At 43.4% G+C, this 20,253-nt stretch overlaps 1 protein-coding gene across 1 annotated transcript; it reads right to left on the reverse strand.

Annotated features, from left to right (window-relative positions):
* Nucleotides 1–3,355: 3,355 nt before the first annotated feature.
* Nucleotides 3,356–20,124, reverse strand: LOC139375273 (kunitz-type protease inhibitor 1-like). Its single transcript, XM_071116889.1, has 11 exons — nt 19,997–20,124; nt 19,200–19,667; nt 16,773–16,930; nt 16,398–16,539; nt 11,646–11,816; nt 11,518–11,559; nt 7,552–7,680; nt 7,072–7,122; nt 6,751–6,921; nt 4,625–4,684; nt 3,356–4,303 (listed from the first exon to the last, which is right to left on the reverse strand). The coding sequence occupies exons 2-11, from the start codon at nt 19,606–19,608 to the stop codon at nt 4,116–4,118; spliced, it is 1,521 nt and encodes a 506-aa protein (XP_070972990.1). The 5' UTR covers nt 19,609–19,667; nt 19,997–20,124; the 3' UTR covers nt 3,356–4,115.
* Nucleotides 20,125–20,253: the final 129 nt, after the last annotated feature.

Below are 20,253 nucleotides of genomic sequence, written 5' to 3' on the forward strand. Positions count from 1 at the left end.
CTGACCATAATTGTATCCTCCTGATTCCTGCTTACAAGCTAAAATTAAAGCAAAAAGCACCAGTGACTCGGTCTATAAAAAAAAGTGGTCAGATGAAGCAGATGCTGAACCACAGGACTTTTTTGCTAGCACAGGAATTCATCCGATGACATTGAGGAGCACACCACATCAGTCACTGGCTTTATCAATAAGTGCATCGAGGACATCGTCCCTACAGTGACTGTACGTACATTCCCCAACCAGAAGCCATGGATTACAGAAAACATTCGCACTGAGCTAAAGGGTAGAGCAGCCACGTTCAAAAAGCGTGACTCAAACCCGGAAGATTATAAGAAATCCTGCTATGCCCTCCGATGAACCGTCAAACAGGAAAAGCGTTAATACAGGACTAAGATCGAATCGTACTACACCGGCTCCAATGCTAGTCGGTTGTGGCAGGGTTTGCAAACTATTACAGACTACAAAAGTGAAGTACAGAGCTGCCCAGTGACATGAGCCTACCAGACAAGCTAAATAACTTCTATGCTCGCTTCGAGGCAAGTAACACTGAAACATGCATGAGAGCATCAGCTGTTCCGGATGACTGTGTGATCACTCTCTCCGCAGCCTGTGAGTAAGACCTTTAAATAGGTCAACATTCACAAGGCCGCAGGGCCAGATGGATTACCAGGATGTGTACCCCGAGCATGCGCTAACCAACTGGCAAGTGTCTTCACTGACATTTTCAAACTCTCCCTGTCTGAGTCTGTAATACCAACATATTTCAAGCAGACCACCATAGTCCCCGTACCCAAGAACACTAAGGTAACCTGCCTAAATGACTACCGATCAGTAGCACTCACATCTTTAGCCATAAAATGATAGACTGGTCATGGCTCACATCAACACCATTATCCCAGAAACCCTAGATCCACTCCAATTTGCTTACCGCACCAACAGATGACGCTATCTCTATTGTTCTCCACTCCCAAGAACACAAAGGCAACCTGCCTAAATGACTACAGACCCGTAGCACTCACGTCCGTAGCCATGAAGTGCTTTGAAAGGCTGGTAATGGCTCACATCAACACCATTATCCCAGAAACCCTAGACCCACTCCAATTTGCATACCGCCCAAACAGATCCACAGATGATGCAATCTCTATTGCACTCCACACTGTCCTTTCCCACCTGGACAAAAGGAACATCTATGTGAGAATGCTGTTCATTGACTACAGCCCAGCGTTCAACACCATAGTACCCTCAAAGCTCATCACTGAGCTAAGGATCCTGGGACTAAACACCTCCCTCTGCAACTGGATCCTGGACTTCCTGACAGGCCGCCCCCAGGTGGTGAGGGTAGGTAGCAACACATCTGCCACGCTGATCCTCAACACTGGAGCTCCCCAGGGGTGCGTGCTCAGTCCCCTCCTGTACTCCCTGTTCACCCACGACTGCATGGCCAGGCACGACTCCAACACCATCATTAAGCTTGCTGACGACACAACAGTGGTAGGCCTGATCACTGACAACAACGAGACAGCTATAGGGAGGAGGTCAGAGACCTGGCCGGGTGGTCCCAGAATAACAACCTATCCCTCAATGTAACCAAGACTAAGGAGATAATTGTGGACTACAGGAAAGGAGCACCGAGCACGTCCCCGTTCTCATTGACGGGGCTGTAGTGGAGCAGGTTGAGAGCTTCAAATTCCTTGGTGTCCACATCAACAACAAACTAGATTGGTCCAAGCACACCAAGACAGTCGTGAAGAGGGCACGACAAAGCCTATTCCCCCTCAGGAAACTAAAAAGATTTGGCATGGGTCCTGAGATCCTCAAAAGGTTCTACAGCTGCAACATCGAGAGCATCCTGACTGGTTGCATCACTGCCTGGTGCGTCAATTGCGCAGCCTCCGACCGCAAGGCACTTCAGAGGGTAGTGTGTACGGCCCAGTACATCGCTGGTGCAAAGCTGCCTGGAATCCAGGACCTCTACACCAGGCGGTATCAGAGGAAGGCCCTAAAAATTGTCAAAGATCCCAGTCATAGACAGTTCTCTCAAATACCGCATGGCAAGCGGTACCAGAGTGCCAAGTCTAGGACAAAAAGACTTCTCAACAGTTTCTACCCCCAAGCCATAAGACTCCTGAACAGGTAAGCAATGGTTACCTGGACTATTTGCATTGTCCCCCCCCCAACCCCTCTTTTACGCTGCTGCTACTCTCTGTTCATCTTATGTGCATAGTCACTTTAACTATACATTCATGTACATACTACCTCAATTGGCCCGACCAACCAGTGCTCCCGCACATTGGCTAACCAGGCTATCTGCATTGTGTCCCACCACCCCCTCTTTTTACGCTTCTGCTACTCTCTGTTCATCATATACTGTATGCACAGTCACTTTAACGATACCTACGTGTACATACTACCTCAATAAGCCTGACAAACAGGTGTCTGTATATAGCCTTGCTACTCTTTTTTTCAAATGTCTTTCTACTGTTGTTTTATTTACTTACACACACACCTTTTTTTTGGCACCATTGGTTAGAGCCTGTAAGTAAGCATTTCACTGAAAGGTGATGTACTGGGCCGTAGGCACTACCCTCTGTCGGTTAGGGGCTCATAAGTAAGCATAAGTAAGCATTTCACTGTAAGGTCTACACCTGTTGTATTCCGCGCACGTGACAAATAAACTTTGATTTGGGTTGCATCACTGCCTGTATGGCAACTGCTTGGCCTCCGACTGCAAGGCAAATCAAATTGTATTAGTCACATGCGCCGAATACAACTGGTGTAGACCTTACAGTGAAATGCTTACTTATGAGCCCCTAACCGACAGAAGGTAGTGCGTACGGCCCAGTACATCACCGGGGCCAACCTTCCTGCCATCCAGGACCTCTATACCAGGTGGTGTCAGAGGAAGGCCCTAAAAATTGTCAAGGACTCCAGCCACCGTAGTCAGACTTTTCTCTCTGCTAGCGCATGGCAAGCGGTACCGGAGCACCAAGTCTAGGTCCAAGAGGCATGTCTAAACAGTTCTACCCCCAAGCCATAAGACTCCTGAACAGCTAATCAAATGGCTACCCAGACTATTTGCATTGCCCCCCCCCCCCCCCCCCCCACACTTACACTGCTGCTACTCTGTCATCTATACATAGCCACTTTAATAACTTTACCTATATGTACATAATTACCTCAATTACCTTGACACCAGTGCCCCTGCACATTAACATTGACTCGGTACCAGTACCCCTGTATATAGCCCCGCTATTGTTATTTACTGCTGCTCTTTAATTATTTGTTATTACTGGTATTTTCTTAAAACTGCATTGTTGGTTAAGGGCTTGTAAGCAAGCATTTCACTGTTGTATTCGTGATTTGATTCTGGGAACAGCATTTTATTTAGGATTTGAGCACTAATGGTAAAAGAGAGAACTACATACAAAAGTGTTAATGAAAAAGTTGAGTATATAAAGAGTATATTTTCCTATAACATGTGACCACCATGATGAGGCACAAACTCACTGTTTTCCCCTCTTCTGTTTCCTTCTGAAATATCAGTTTTAATAATCACAAAATAAACTATAACTATAAGTAAAATAACTTGCTCTAACTTCTACCAGTTAAGACAAAGGATGTCAATAATGTACAATATATTTCCAGCAACACATATCTTTTTTAAATGCCTGAAATATGATAAAACACGATAAGAAGAATAACAAATCAATAGTTAGTTAGCAATATTGGAATGTTTTCATCTCCCACACTATTCCAACAGTTTACATGAAGTCAGATTTGTGGATTTAATTGTAGGACCGTTATACCCTGAGTGCAAGATTGCTGACCAACAATCTAAATTCTGACAGGTTACTGCAAGGAAGACAAAAAGGCAAGTATAGTTTTGAATAATTGCTGCCACTTTTGCTTTCCTGAGTGAAGTCAAACTCTAATAAAAATTCTTAGGCCTATATTACAACAAGGTAAAGGTCTTATCAAACAAACAGGCCTATATTTGGGGAAAATAAAACATACTGGTACACAAAAAGGGTTTCACATAAAATCAAATATTGATCTGAATTCATGCAATGATGATAGCCTGCACCTAGGCAGCTTCTGGGGGCAGAGGTTAGGGGTCAGATGGGCTTGGTGGTGGTGTTGTAGACCAGGCGCTCCGTGTCCTCCCTGGTGTAGACCTGGGAGCCGTTGACGGGTACCCGCTGGCGCCGAGTCTGCTCCTTCTTGCCCTTCATGAAGCAGTAACACAGAACTACCAGCAATATTATGATGGCCAGGCCAAGCAGTGCAGCTATCACTATGATTCCTGAGAGAGGATGGGCATGAAGAGAGAGACACACACACCAGTAAGTCAATAACTATATGAAAGGATCCTGCATGTGTGGGGAAGCAAAAACTGGACAGACCGACAATCAATCATGTGCAACATTCAGTTTGAGTAAAGTGAGGAGAATGTGCAGGGAAAAACACATCACAAGATCTTTGTGACCAGCTTTGACCCCCAAGGCCCTTAAACTTGACGGGGTGCAATAATTGGTTTTAAAAAGGATTATTGTCAGGGTGTCTTTTCCATGGAGTCCTGACGGGCCAAAGGCTCCATCTTGAAGAATAAAGAAGAGCTAATTACCTACATGGCCGTCAGTGTCCTGGTATTCATATCGGTTCGTTATTTCAAAGATGTCCTTTTCTGAACACATGGTAAGGAAAAGAGACAAGTCAGTTGTTACACAGCTACAGTATTGTTGATACACACAATGTAGTGGTGCTGACAGAGTATGTTCCTATCTCTGAAACATTTCATTATTATGATCTCAAAGGGTAATATAACAGTTAGGGATGCACAATATATCAGTAAGCATATCGGAATCAGACAATATTAGCTAAAAATGCCAACATCGGCTCTATGTATAGTTTAATGCCGATATGCAAAACCGATGTCAAAGCTCACATGCATACCTGTATAACGTAGGTAGACGACGTAATGACGCATTCCTAACCTAGCCCATAATGTCTGCTTGTGTGGATGTATTTTAAAGTTTCAAAGGAAGATGACAAAAAAGGCCAAATGCAACGTTTGTGCTGCTATTATTTTCTGAGGGGAGAAAGTGCATCACCCCCAGACATTCAGCGACTATTTAGAACAAAAGCAGAAAAAAACGAAGCGCACTTTTCCAACAACGAAACAAGTTCAAGTCGATCACTCATTTGAATGAGTAAGAACATTTCTGCGAGACAACTCAAAGGCGAAATCCATTAACGCCAAGATAATGGAATTCATTGCCCATGACAATAAACCGATCTCTGTGGTGGATGTTGGCTTTCGCCGACTGGTCGAGCACCTCGAGCTCCGGTACACACTAGCAAGTAGGCGCCATTCTACAGATGTTGCCCTACCGGTGTTACACAGTATTGTTGAAACGCACATCCATGAGCTACTTGCTATGGGCGTCACTGCTATTAGCTTCACGATTGACATTTGGACCAGCGACGTCAGCCCCATGAGCATGCTGAGTCTGACAGCACAGTATGTCGACGAGGATTTTGTACTGAGGAAAGCCGTATTGCATGCTCAAGAAGGTGCTGGTTCTCATACTGCTGCTGCTATTTCAATGGCATTTGAGAACATGTTTGAAATACCCAAGAACAAAGTACACGCTGTGCTACGTGATAATGCACGTAACATGACAAAGGCTTTGGAAGAATGCGGAGTCACAAGTTTGCTATGCATGGCACACACGCTGCAACTGGCTGTAAACGAAGGTGTTTTGGCCCAACGCAGCATATCTGACGCAGTGGCAACAGGTAGGAAGATAGTGGGTCATTTTAAACACTCACAGCTCCCATACAGCCGCCAGCAAGCAATACAGGGGCAGCTTGGAGTGAAAACGAAAAGGCGTAAGCAAAACGTTTCCACCAGATGGAACAGTACTTTTTACATGAAGAGCCTGCTGGAACAAAACGAGTGCTTGGCGTGTACGCAGCCGACTAGGAGTTACCTGCAACAATCAGTACAAACCAGTGGACTCTCATTGAGAACATGAATACACTGCTAGCTCCATTCGAACAACTGACTCGAGAAATAAGATCATCAACTGCGTCTGCAGCAGACGTGATACCCTCTGTCATGGCATTGAAACGCCTGCTCAACAAAACTGCCAACACAGACCGTGGGGTTAAAACTTACAAAAGTACTCTACTAGAGGCTGTGAACAAGTGATTCGGTGGCATTCACTCTGAGCCTTTACTGTGTCACCACCATGCTCGATGCTAGGTAAAAGGACCGCTACTTCGATGCAGACAAGAAACAGGGTTTCCGTGAAATGCTAGACAGCTGGACAAGATGGACACGGACACAGTGACAGTGCGCACCGAGGAAGAGAGACAGAGCTGAAACTTCATTGCTTGACATGTATAATGAAATCCTGGTTGAGAATGAAACGACTGAACAAATGATCAACGAAACAGCACAGCAAGTAAGTGAAAGAAATTGGTTTTGATTATGTTTTACTGGTAATGGGGACATACTGTACGTGGTCAGTGTGTGTGTGTGTGTGTGTGTGTTTCAACTATTTAACTGTACTAGAATGCCTAAAAGGCCGCAATTTTTTTAATATCGGTATCGTCTTTTTTGGCAAGGAAAATATTGGATATCGGTATCGGCTCAAAATTCCATATCGGTTTATCCCTAATAACAGTGCAACAATTTTGAAAATCAGTTGAAAATGTTGTAATGGCTAAAGCATGAAAACCTACCTGTTACCAGTTTACAGGTACTCATACAAGCATCCTCAGTGTCAAATCTGTTCTCATTCCCGTAGCAGCCGCCATAGTTGAAACGGAAGCACTTCTGGTAGACAGGGTTGTAGTACCACTTGGTAAAACTCTCCCGACAGTTTCCTGTTTTGGGGTGCTCCGTGCAGCGAACTGTGGTTGAAAGAACATGTGTGTGAGAGATCAGCGTTCGTAAGGAGAGCCAGAGCAGGGGTAGGCACCATATGTGATCAGTTAACTCAACAACAAAATCCGAGATTGATCCTGTTATTGTGAACATGTCTCAAAACAGTAAAACTCAACCTTTCTGTTCATCCACAGGAATTTGCAGTAGAATCTGGAAGTTCTTATTCACTGATGAAAGGAAGAAAGCAAGAGTTAAAGGGTTACTTCTGGTTTTTGTCAATAAAGACATTTATCTACTTCCACAGCGTCAGATTAACTCATCGATACCATTTGTATGTCTCTGCATCCAGTATGAAGGATGTTAGAGGTAGTTTTGCAAGCCAATTCTAACTAACGTTAGCGTTAACGCTAGTTAGCAACTTCCGTCAAACTGTTCGCAGAGAATGGTATCCACAAGTTCATCGGACTCTGGGGAAGTAGATCAAGGGCTTCATTGCCAAAATACCAAAGTATCCCTTAAGCAACATCACATGACAACAACTGAGCACCCCAATAGTTTCACTTCATGACTGCACTTGTAATGTAAGGTCAGTGGTAAGGTAAGGCCAATGCAGTGTTGTATGTAAATTAGGGTTGGTTTGCATAGCCTGTACTTACAGTCCTCACAGTTCTCCTCATCTGAGCCGTCGCTGCACTGCTGCTCCTTGTCACACTCCAGGCCTCGGTCAAGGCAGCAGCCGTTGGTGCAGGAGAACTGGCCTGACCCACAGGGTACTCCACACACCTCTAAAACACAACAACACACACAGGTGAACTGGGGACCTCTCACACCTCTAAACATAATACTCAGGTGAACTGGGGACCTCTCACACCTCTAAACATAATACACAGGTGAACTGGGGAGCTCTCACACCTCTAAACATAATACTCAGGTGAACTGGGGACCTCTCACACCTCTAAACATAATACACAGGTGAACTGGGGACCTCTCACACCTCTAAACATAATACTCAGGTGAACTGGGGACCTCTCACACCTCTAAACATAATACTCCGGTGAACTGGGGACCTCTCACACCTCTAAACATAATACACAGGTGAACTGGGGACCTCTCACACCTCTAAACATAATACACAGGTGAACTGGGGACCTCTCACACCTCTAAAACATAATACACAGGTGAACTGGGGACCTCTCACACCTCTAAACATAATACACAGGTGAACTGGGGACCTATCACACCTCTAAACATAATACACAGGTGAACTGGGGAACTCTCACACCTCTAAACATAATACTCCGGTGAACTGGGGACCTCTCACACCTCTAAACATAATACACAGGTGAACTGGGGACCTCTCACACCTCTAAACATAATACACAGGTGAACTGGGGACCTCTCACACCTCTAAAACATAATACACAGGTGAACTGGGGACCTCTCACACCTCTAAACATAATACACAGGTGAACTGGGGACCTCTCACACCTCTAAACATAATACACAGGTGAACTGGGGACCTCTTACACCTCTAAACATAATACACAGGTGAACTGGGGAACTCTCACACCTCTAAACATAATACACAAGTGAACTGGGGACCTCTCACACCTCTAAACATAATACACAGGTGAACTGGGGACCTCTCACACCTCTAAACATAATACACAGGTGAACTGGGGACCTCTCACACCTCTAAACATAATACACAGGTGAACTGGGGACCTCTCACACCTCTAAACATAATACACAGGTGAACTGGGGACCTCTCACACCTCTAAACATAATACACAGGTGAACTGGGGACCTATCACACCTCTAAACATAATACACAGGTGAACTGGGGACCTCTCACACCTCTAAACATAATACACAGGTGAACTGGGGACCTCTCACACCTCTAAACATAATACACAGGTGAACTGGGGACCTCTCACACCTCTAAACATAATACACAGGTGAACAGGGGACCTATCACACCTCTAAACATAATACACAGGTGAACTGGGGACCTCTCACACCTCTAAACATAATACACAGGTGAACTGGGGACCTCTCACACCTCTAAACATAATACACAGGTGAACTGGGGACCTCTCACACCTCTAAACATAATACACAGGTGAACTGGGGACCTCTCACACCTCTAAACATAATACACAGGTGAACAGGGGACCTAACACACCTCTAAACATAATACACAGGTGAACAGGGGACCTATCACACCTCTAAACATAATACACAGGTGAACTGGGGACCTCTCACACCTCTAAACATAATACACAGGTGAACTGGGGAACTCTCACACCTCTAAACATAATACACAGGTGAACTGGGGACCTCTCACACCTCTAAACATAATACACAGGTGAACAGGGGACCTATCACACCTCTAAACATAATACACAGGTGAACTGGGGACCTCTCACACCTCTAAACATAATACACAGGTGAACTGGGGAACTCTCACACCTCTAAACATAATACACAGGTGAACTGGGGACCTCTCACACCTCTAAACATAATACACAGGTGAACTGGGGACCTCTCACACCTCTAAACATAATACACAGGTGAACTGGGGACCTATCACACCTCTAAACATAATACTCAGGTGAACTGGGGACCTCTCACACCTCTAAACATAATACTCAGGTGAACTGGGGACCTCTCACACCTCTAAACATAATACTCAGGTGAACTGGGGACCTCTCACACCTCTAAACATAATACACAGGTGAACAGGGGACCTCTCACACCTCTAAACATAATACACAGGTGAACAGGGGACCTATCACACCTCTAAACATAATACACAGGTGAACTGGGGACCTCTCACACCTCTAAACATAATACACAGGTGAACTGGGGAACTCTCACACCTCTAAACATAATACACAGGTGAACTGGGGACCTCTCACACCTCTAAACATAATACACAGGTGAACTGGGGAACTCTCACACCTCTAAACATAATACACAGGTGAACTGGGGACCTCTCACATCTCTAAACATAATACTCAGGTGAACAGGGGACCTAACACACCTCTAAACATAATACTCAGGTGAACTGGGGACCTCTCACACCTCTAAACATAATACACAGGTGAACTAGGGACCTATCACACCTCTAAACATAATACTCAGGTGAACAGGGGACCTCTCACACCTCTAAACATAATACTCAGGTGAACTGGGGACCTCTCACACCTCTAAACATAATACACAGGTGAACTGGGGACCTCTCACACCTCTAAACATAATACACAGGTGAACTGGGGACCTCTCACACCTCTAAACATAATACACAGGTGAACTGGGGACCTCTCACACCTCTAAACATAATACACAGGTGAACTGGGGACCTCTCACACCTCTAAACATAATACACAGGTGAACTGGGGACCTATCACACCTCTAAACATAATACACAGGTGAACTGGGGACCTCTCACACCTCTAAACATAATACTCCGGTGAACTGGGGACCTCTCACACCTCTAAACATAATACACAGGTGAACAGGGGACCTCTCACACCTCTAAACATAATACACAGGTGAACTAGGGACCTATCACACCTCTAAACATAATACTCAGGTGAACAGGGGACCTCTCACACCTCTAAACATAATACTCAGGTGAACTGGGGACCTCTCACACCTCTAAACATAATACACAGGTGAACTGGGGACCTCTCACACCTCTAAACATAATACACAGGTGAACTGGGGACCTCTCACACCTCTAAACATAATACACAGGTGAACTGGGGACCTCTCACACCTCTAAACATAATACACAGGTGAACTGGGGACCTCTCACACCTCTAAACATAATACACAGGTGAACTGGGGACCTATCACACCTCTAAACATAATACACAGGTGAACTGGGGACCTCTCACACCTCTAAACATAATACTCCGGTGAACTGGGGACCTCTCACACCTCTAAACATAATACACAGGTGAACAGGGGACCTCTCACACCTCTAAACATAATACACAGGTGAACTGGGGACCTCTCACACCTCTAAACATAATACACAGGTGAACAGGGGACCTATCACACCTCTAAACATAATACACAGGTGAACTGGGGACCTCTCACACCTCTAAAACATAATACACAGGTGAACAGGGGACCTAACACACCTCTAAACATAATACACAGGTGAACAGGGGACCTATCACACCTCTAAACATAATACACAGGTGAACTGGGGACCTCTCACACCTCTAAAACATAATACACAGGTGAACAGGGGACCTATCACACCTCTAAACATAATACACAGGTGAACTGGGGACCTCTCACACCTCTAAACATAATACACAGGTGAACAGGGGACCTCTCACACCTCTAAACATAATACTCAGGTGAACAGGGGACCTAACACAACAACACAGAGGTGAGCAGAAGAGGTGAGGTAAAAGTGACTTTTAGATTCACCTTATAGGATACAGAAGTAATACAGGTAACTGATAAGTCTCAATAGATATGCATCAATAGATATGCATCAGTCAACAGATACGGCAAATATATGTATATTTGAACTATTACAAGTACAGCTACTATCTATAGTCATACACCTGAGGACAATAAATGTAAGTCAGTCTTACCTCTAGGGGCTGGAAGTGGTCCAGTTCTACCTCTGTGAATAACTACAAGAAAGGAAACACCAATCAACCAACCAATCTTCTCCAAAAACTGTTCTCAGAAAAACAAGAGGGGTCTGTCTGTATAGTACCTGACACACCATCACAGGCGTTGGCACACTCCTGGAGGGAGAGGTAGTTGTTAAGGTTCTCTCTGCAGCCCCCAAACAGGAACTCCTCACACCTCTCTGAGGCAGCATTGTAGTGCCAGCGGGGAAAGGATCCGCGACAGGGACCCACCTTCTTGGGGACCATGCAGTGATCTGAAGAATGGAGTATCAGAGAGTGGCAATTAGATATAACTGGCGATTAGATATAACATTATGTAATAAAACAATACACAGATGTCATGTGAATGTAATTTTATGTTGTGGTTCAGTGGTGGAAGCCCAGACAGAATCATGTGTAACACTTTTTGGGGAAAAACATTGCTTATAAACTGCTTACATAATCATTGCGTCAAACAGCTCATTACCTCATGTGCAACACTTAATTATTTTTACATTTTCTTATAAACATAACTCATAACATAGAAGTTAAACATACCTTAAAAAAAAAAAAAAAAATTGTGTAAAATATTAGAGAGCCAGTCAATATTTTATTTATTTTATCTTTAATTCTGCATTGTTGGAAAAGGACCAGTAAGTAAGCATTTCACCGTGACTCTACGCCTGTTGTTTACAAAGCATGTCACAAATAAAATTGTATATTTGATTGGACCTGATGTATCAAATATAAAAAAGCTAAGTAACTTTCCCTAAAACCAGGCCTACTTCATCCACTGAAAATACATGTGGATGGTCTGGCTTGTGAACAGACATGTGGTAAACCCAAAGAAAGCAGACATAACTGTCAGAGGAAGTAGTTTCACTTGTGCAACGCAAAGCTGTACGCCTCACGACAAGCTAGTTGATGCATCGGGACTACCCTGCATTACATTACCCAGCCATTCCGTCATTACATGACTGGGTTAATTGAGGAATTAAGAATAACATTAGGTACAGAACCATGTGTGTACTAAAGTCAATGTAAAATGCTAATAGCCATTCACAGTACATATATTTTGCTGAGAGGGGGTTCATGTTGTCAGGGTATCTTTAATTGTGATTCTACTAGCATGTTCATTGTAATTCATCCAGCATTAACGCATGCAGCCATTTAGCTGTACGTGTTGTGTGACTCAGATCAGGGGTCACTATGCATTGGCCTTTCCACAGAGGAACATTCCTAACACCATTCAGTAGAGACTAGTTAATGGGTAACTGGATCAATGAATGGTTAATAGTCTCTGCTCAGTCTGTTAAGACTGAGAGACCAACATGCTCCAAATTGTATAACTGACTCAGAAATAATTTCAAAGTGTTTGAGTATCAAGAGTCTGTATTTAGAGTACCATGACATTAAAGGAGTTTGCTTGAGTTTGTGAAACCCAAGCTGAAACCAGACAGACAGGTTAAGGGGGAGGGCAGGGTAGGAAGGAAAGAGGGAGCAGAGTGTGAGGGAGGGAAATCCCCACAGCTTTCCTGACTTCCTGTGTCTGCTGATAGCCCAGGAAAAGTGTCTATCCATTCCATACACACTCATGTAACTGGGCATGGCAGAGAAAACCCTTCCATTGTCTGATTCCTAAGTATTCCCTGTTACCCTATAATGAACAGCCAGGCAGCACTGTTGATCTACCAAGTATCTACCAAGTGTGATAATGAGTTGTCATCCTGTTATGAGCCAAAACGGTTTTTCTTGAAGGACATATGGGTTTTTCAGTCACTCACAGCCATGGAGTAAACAGCTACTAGGAAAAGAATAATAATAAGCTGTTGTCTCTGGCGATTGAGCCCACATATAGATAGATGTACAAGCTGAGACAAATCTACTTATGAATGTGCTTTCTGAAATCTGGAAACGTTGATTTTGTTCTACGGGAATCAGAGGAGCTTGCCTGGACAGGTCTTTTAGACAGTATTCTCATGCCATGTCACGTGGTATGAAAAGTAGATGATTATGATATCAAGTCTTGTTGTAATCAACTCAACTTAAACCAGTACAACCGATAAGAGTCATCAGTAAGCATTTGAAAGTCATAAAAATGAGTTATGAACTTAACATGCCACACACTGAGTGCAGAAAACATTAGGAACACCTTCCTAATATTTTAGGGAGTTGCACCCCCTATTGCCCCCAGAGCAGCCTCAATTCGTTGGTGCATGGACTCTACAAGGTGTTGAAAGTATTCCACAAGGTTGTTGACGCCAATGCATCCCACAGTTGTGTAAAGTTGGCTGGATGTCTTTTGGGTGTTGGACCATTCTTGATATGCACGGGAAACTGTTGTGAGTGAAAAACCCAGGAGTGAAAAACGCAGCAGCGTTGCAATTATTGACACACTCAAACTGGTGTGCCTGGCACCTACTACCATATCCTGTTCAAATGCACTTAAATATTTTGTCTTGCCCATTCACACTTAGTGGCACACATACACAATCCAAGTCTCAATTGACTCAAGGCTTAAAACTCCTTCTTTAACCTGTCTCCTCCCCTTCATCTACAGTACACTGATTGAAGTGGATTTAACAAGTGATATCAATAAGGGATCAAGCATTCACCTGGATTCACCTGGTCAGTCTATGTCATTGAAAGAGTTCCTGATGTTTTGCACACTCAGTGTATACTTGTAAATCGGGTATTTCTTTTTCACATAAAAATTCAAACTGACAGTTCCCTCAGTTCAGAAGGAAAACATTTAAGGGATTTATATTTCTAACATCGCATTCTGCGATGCATTATGCGTTCAGTGGGCATCAGTCCTTCTCACCTCAATGGCAAAGTTTCTCATTGTATTTCCACATTGTCCCTACTCCATTGTCCCTACTCCAAACATGACAGATCACTCTGTGTATGTAGACCACTTCAAAGATCATTGTCACTTTAGATTGATTTTTTAAATTTAAATGTTACCTTTATTTAACTAGGCAAGTCAGTTAAGAACAAATTCTTATTTTCAATGACAGCCTGTTCAGGGGCAGAACGACAGATTTGTACCTTGTCAGCTCGGGGGTTTGAACTTGCAACCTTCCGGTTACTAGTCCAACGCTCTAACCACTAGGCTACCCTGCCGTGATTATATACACAAGCAACGAACTGTATATACAGTGCCTTGCGAAAGTATTCGGCCCCCTTGAACTTTGCGACCTTTTGCCACATTTCAGGTTTCAAACAAAGATATAAAACTGTATTTTTTTGTGAAGAATCAACAACAAGTTGGACACAATCACGAAGTGGAAGGACATTTATTGGATATTTCAAACTTTTTTAACAAATCAAAAACTGAAAAATTGGGCGTGCAAAATTATTTAGCCCCCTTAAGTTAATACTTTGTAGCGCCACCTTTTGCTGCGATTACAGCTGTAAGTCGCTTGGGGTATGTCTCTATCAGTTTTTCCCATTCCTCCTTGCAAAACAGCTCGAGCTCAGTGAGGTTGGATGGAGAGCATTTGTGAACAGCAGTTTTCAGTTCTTTCCACAGATTCTCGATTGGATTCAGGTCTGGACTTTGACTTGGCCATTCTAACACCTGGATATGTTTATTATTGAACCATTCCATTGTAGATTTTGCTTTATGTTTTGGATCATTGTCTTGTTGGAAGACAAATCTCCGTCCCAGTCTCAGGTCTTTTGCAGACTCCATCAGGTTCTTCCAGAATGGTCCTGTATTTGGCTCCATCCATCTTCCCATCAACTTTAACCATCTTCCCTGTCCCTGCTGAAGAAAAGCAGGCCCAAACCATGATGCTGCCACCACCATGTTTGACAGTGGGGATGGTGTGAGCTGTGTTGCTTTTACGCCAAACATAACGTTTTGCATTGTTGCCAAAAAGTTCAATTTTGGTTTCATCTGACCAGAGCACCTTCTTCCACATGTGTGGTGTGTCTCCCAGGTGGCTTGTGGCAAACTTTAAATGACACTTTTTATGGATATCTTTAAGAAATGGCTTTCTTCTTGCCACTCTTCCATAAAGGCCAGATTTGTGCAATATACGACTGATTGTTGTCCTATGGACAGAGTCTCCCACCTCAGCTGTAGATCTCTGCAGTTCATCCAGAGTGATCATGGGCCTCTTGGCTGCATCTCTGATCAGTCTTCTCCTTGTATGAGCTGAAAGTTTAGAGGGACGGCCAGGTCTTGGTAGATTTGCAGTGGTCTGATACTCCTTCCATTTCAATATTATCGCTTGCACAGTGCTCCTTGGGATGTTTAAAGCTTGGGAAATCTTTTTGTATCCAAATCCGGCTTTAAACTTCTTCACAACAGTATCTCGGACCTGCCTGGTGTGTTCCTTGTTCTTCATGATGCTCTCTGCACTTTTAACGGACCTCTGAGACCAGAGTGCATTTATACGGAGACTTGATTACACACAGGTGGATTGTATTTATCATCATTAGTCATTTAGGTCAACATTGGATCATTCAGAGATCCTCACTGAACTTCTTGAGAGAGTTTGCTGCACTGAAAGTAAAGGGGCTGAATAATTTTGCACTCCCAATTTTTAAGTTTTTGAATGGTTAAAAAAGTTTGAAATATCCAATAAATGTCGTTCCACTTCATGATTGTGTCCCACTTGTTGTTGATTCGTCACAAAAAAATACAGTTTTATATCTTTATGTTTGAAGCCTGAAATGTGGCAAAAGGTCGCAAAGTTCAAGGGGGCCGAATACTTTCGCAAGGCACTGTAAGTGCATTGAAATTCAATAAATACAGCATGTCCCTTCACCCTCAAAACAATTGTGTTAAACTGTGTAGCTAGGTGTGCTTTGCAGGTGTTTCACATATACTTTAGTATACTCACTCTCAGACTGCTCAGGGGTAAGCACAAGGACAGTGATCTGGGTTTGGTCGGACTGCCCACTGGAGTCTGTGACGGTCAGTTGGAACTTGTACACTCCAGACGCCAGGTTGGACACGATCACCTGGTCTTTAAATGTAGTTTTCTAGGAGACAAGGAAAGAAAATGTATCAATGTTTTCTTGTGTGGCAGAACATTGAAAATAGAGAAGCTTTAATTGTGATCCTCATCCTCTGGTGTTCCCAGGGTGACCTGTTCTTCTCATGTATTTGTACACAGTGAAAGAGCAATCACCATTAACTCTGATCAGGTAAATGCCCCAAACATCCCAATAAAGCCTGACCAGTGCTCCCTGATGCCCCAGTCATCATCGCCCACCTCAATGACAGCGGAGGTGTTCCCTGACACTAGGTGCCACAGGTACGTGACAATATCGTGGTCGTCCTTGCTCTCGTTGCCATTCAGAGTTAAACTTTCCTGGGGCTGCACCACTCTGTCCGGACCTCCATTGGCCTCTGGAGGATTGTCCACTTCACCTGGAAGTTGAATACAACCTTTATCACGTTCAATACAACATATTCACACTGAAAATACATGCAGCTTTAAGATATCCCGTTAGGTTAAAGACTGGTTGAAATTTGAATAGGTTTAATTTTTTTGAAGGGTTTTGAGTGTCAACACATTAACAACATAAGGTTCAGGAAATCAATTTGTTTGGTGGTGCTCATTCCCAGTTACTAACTACATCCTGTTGACATACATTATTCACTCAAGTCTGCAATCCATTACTTGACTCACAGCACAATACCAATCTCCCCTGTAAGAAGCTTTCTCAGCAGCAATGAGGTGAAAACTGAAACCTCAGACTGTGACAAGGGGCCTTATAATGAGCCATAGAATAAGCCCTATATTGAGCCATGGCGGGTGTGGGTAATGCTCTTCTCTAAGCAGGTGGTTTCACCTCCTCTGGAGATAAAGGGCCTGTCTGTTGTGATTCAAACCACAGACAGTCCAAGTGTAGTGCGTTGCTTTCTCTGCTCATAATAATATAGCTAAATGGTATGTGTGTTCATGTTCCTTTAGTAAGCAGTTCAATGGAGACATGAAGTTCATTGGAGACTTAATTAGTTAATTTGATGAGTGTCTATGTTGTGATGTGTGAGAGTGATAACTGGGTCTCCCGTTTCAACCTGGACTCAGGGGTAGACATAACATTGTAAATGTAAATCCGGGACACTCCGTATGGTATGTATTCATTTCTGGATGTCCATTATCCATTTCGTATGTTTTACAAATTACAATTTGTATGACATGTTACGAATTGAAATTTGACATGTTACAAATTGCAAAGACAATACCAAATATAACATATCATACTAATTTGAGTATCCCAGTTCCAATTCATCCCAAAGGTGTTCGATAGGGTTGAGGTCAGGGCTATGTGCAGGCCAGTCAAATTCTTCCACATCAATTCCAAAAAACTATTTCTGTTTTGACTTCACTTTGTGCACGGGAGCATTGTCATGCTGAAAAAGGAAAGGAAACTGTTGCCACAAAGTCAGAAGCACAGAATCGTCTAGAATGTCCTTGAATGCTATAGCATTAAGAATTCCCTTTACTGAAAGTAAGGGGCCTAGCCCGAACCATGAAAAACAGCCCCAGACCATTATTCTTCCTCCACCAAACTTTACCGTTGGCACTATGCAGTCGGGCAGGTCGCGTTCTCCTGGCATCCGCCAAACCCATCGCGTGAAGCGTGATTCATCACTCCAGAGAATGTGTTTCCACTGCTCCAGAGTCCAATGGCAGAGAGCTTTACAAAACTCTAGCCGATGCTTGGCATTGTGATCTTAGGCTTGTGTGCGGCTGTTCGGCCATGGAAACCCATTTCATTAAGCTCCTTGACGAACAGTTATTGTGCTGATGTTGCTTAAAGAGGCAGTTTGGAACTCAGTGGTGAGTGTTGCAGCCGAGGAAAGACGATTTTTACACACTACAGCACTCGGCAGTCCTGTTCTGTGAGCTTGTGTGGCCTACCACTTTGCGGCTAAGCCGTTGTTGCTCCTAGATGTTTCCACCTCACAATAACAGCACTTACAGTTGACCGGGGCAGCTCTAGCAGGGCAAAAAATTGAAGAACTGACTTGTTGGAAAGGTGGCATCGGTGCCACGTTGAAAGTCACTGAGCTCTTCAGTATGGGCCATTCTACTGCCAATGTTCAAATGTTTGTCTATGGAGATTTAATGTCTGTGTGATCGATTTTTTACACCGGTCAGCAACGGGTGTGGCTTAAATAGCAGAATCCACATACTTTTGGCCATGTAGTGCATCTTCTGACCAGGGGGAGTTTTCTTGAGAGCCCTGACGCTTTTGGAAGCATAAGGAAAGTGTCTTTTTTTAGGGTTAGTGTACCCACACCACCATATTTCCATGTTACTTTGTATATTAACAGAAGACAGAGGGACCACCTGTGCTAATTTAGCAGTGAACACCTGTGTGTGTACCTGAAGGCAGGCAGAAACGTGTTGTCACAGGCTGCAACTGTGATAAAGACAGTTTAAACAGTGCAGTAAATGTATATGTAGCATTTGTGAAATGATGATGTGATATGAAGTAAAGCTTTAGGTTCCTTGAACCATATGCATTTGAGAATAGATTCACGTTTATATGGAGTATTTGGCTGTTTTGGTTGCCAGAGCCAGTCTACCTCTGAAAATAGCATGTAAGGTCCTTGGACCTTAAGGTAATGGTAAGCCCTTTAAGGGTACATAGTGGGCAGTCTGAGACCAGTCTGCCTGTTTTACCTGGGAGGTTTTTTGTGGCCAGATCACTTTCATACACCACGTCTCTGATGTAGTTCAGGAATCCCTTCTTCCTGACAAATCGGCAGACGTACTGCTGCTTGTATAGACAGTCAAAGAGAAAGCATGACTTTATCATGCCCTCACCGGACCCATTCTCCATGAAAGCGACATTACACTTGGGATCTTTGCAGCACGAGCGTATACAGTCATTGGTGCTCTCAACCTTCGGTTTAATGATGAAAGTCGCACCGTATTTCACCGAGTCATCCGTGTCGAGAACGAAATCTTCTCTGCCCTTTTCGAAACTGTCCAAACACTGATCCTCGAATGGCTGGGCCTCCGCGCGCACCAAGAAAACAATAAAGCACACCAAAGCGCCCAATAACAATCCAATTGGGAGAGTAGTCATTCTACAAAACAGTCCAGGAAAACTATTTCCCACAAATATAGGATAGTCCAACAGATGACCTGAAAACAGAGCGATATATATAGTAAACTTCAAATAACATATCATGGAATGCATTAATTAAATATACATTATCATTCAAATAAATAGTCGTAACATGATCTAAATAACATACAAAACACCACGCAGTCTATCTTTATACTATACACACACACCAATCAATTGTATAGAAACGTTCAGGACTTTTGTATATCGCAGTGTCTCTCTGTTCCTCTGATTTCAAAGGTAAGAATTACGTCAAACATACAAATAAATAATCAAGATCCAACTCTTCTGTAACTTTATAGATTCATATTTGTTCAAAACAGCACTAGAAATTAACACGTGTCACCTGTAAATTCTGTATCTGTCGTCGATTATAAAGAAACGACCGAATATCTTTACAATTCACAGGTGTGTCACTCTCTCTCTTCGGGTACCTGTTACATACAGGAAGTGAAATTCTACTCCCATCTACCCAAAGAGGTGACCGGAGGCGCAAAGCACATTGGCACTCCCATTTCGAGTTGTGTAGGAGTAGAAGAAGACTTCACCAAACATGGGATTAATGAGTTGCTTGAATCTGTAGAGTAATGTATATTTCATTGG

Source organism: Oncorhynchus clarkii, chromosome 19, assembly GCF_045791955.1.
Source record: "Oncorhynchus clarkii lewisi isolate Uvic-CL-2024 chromosome 19, UVic_Ocla_1.0, whole genome shotgun sequence".
Classification (NCBI taxonomy): domain Eukaryota; kingdom Metazoa; phylum Chordata; class Actinopteri; order Salmoniformes; family Salmonidae; genus Oncorhynchus; species Oncorhynchus clarkii.

What these genes read in the sequence shown, in the direction of transcription:
- LOC139375273 (XM_071116889.1), bottom strand. Translation starts at nt 19,608, where the DNA reads ATGACTACTCTCCCAATTGGATTGTTATTGGGCGCTTTGGTGTGCTTT. An exon ending in TGAGGAGAACTGTGAGGACT is followed by an intron (nt 7,123 to 7,551) that starts GTAAGTACAGGC and finishes TCCTTTCATCAG; the next exon opens with TGAATAAGAACTTCCAGATT. An exon ending in TACCTGTAAACTGGTAACAG is followed by an intron (nt 4,685 to 6,750) that starts GTAGGTTTTCAT and finishes CCATGTGTTCAG; the next exon opens with AAAAGGACATCTTTGAAATA.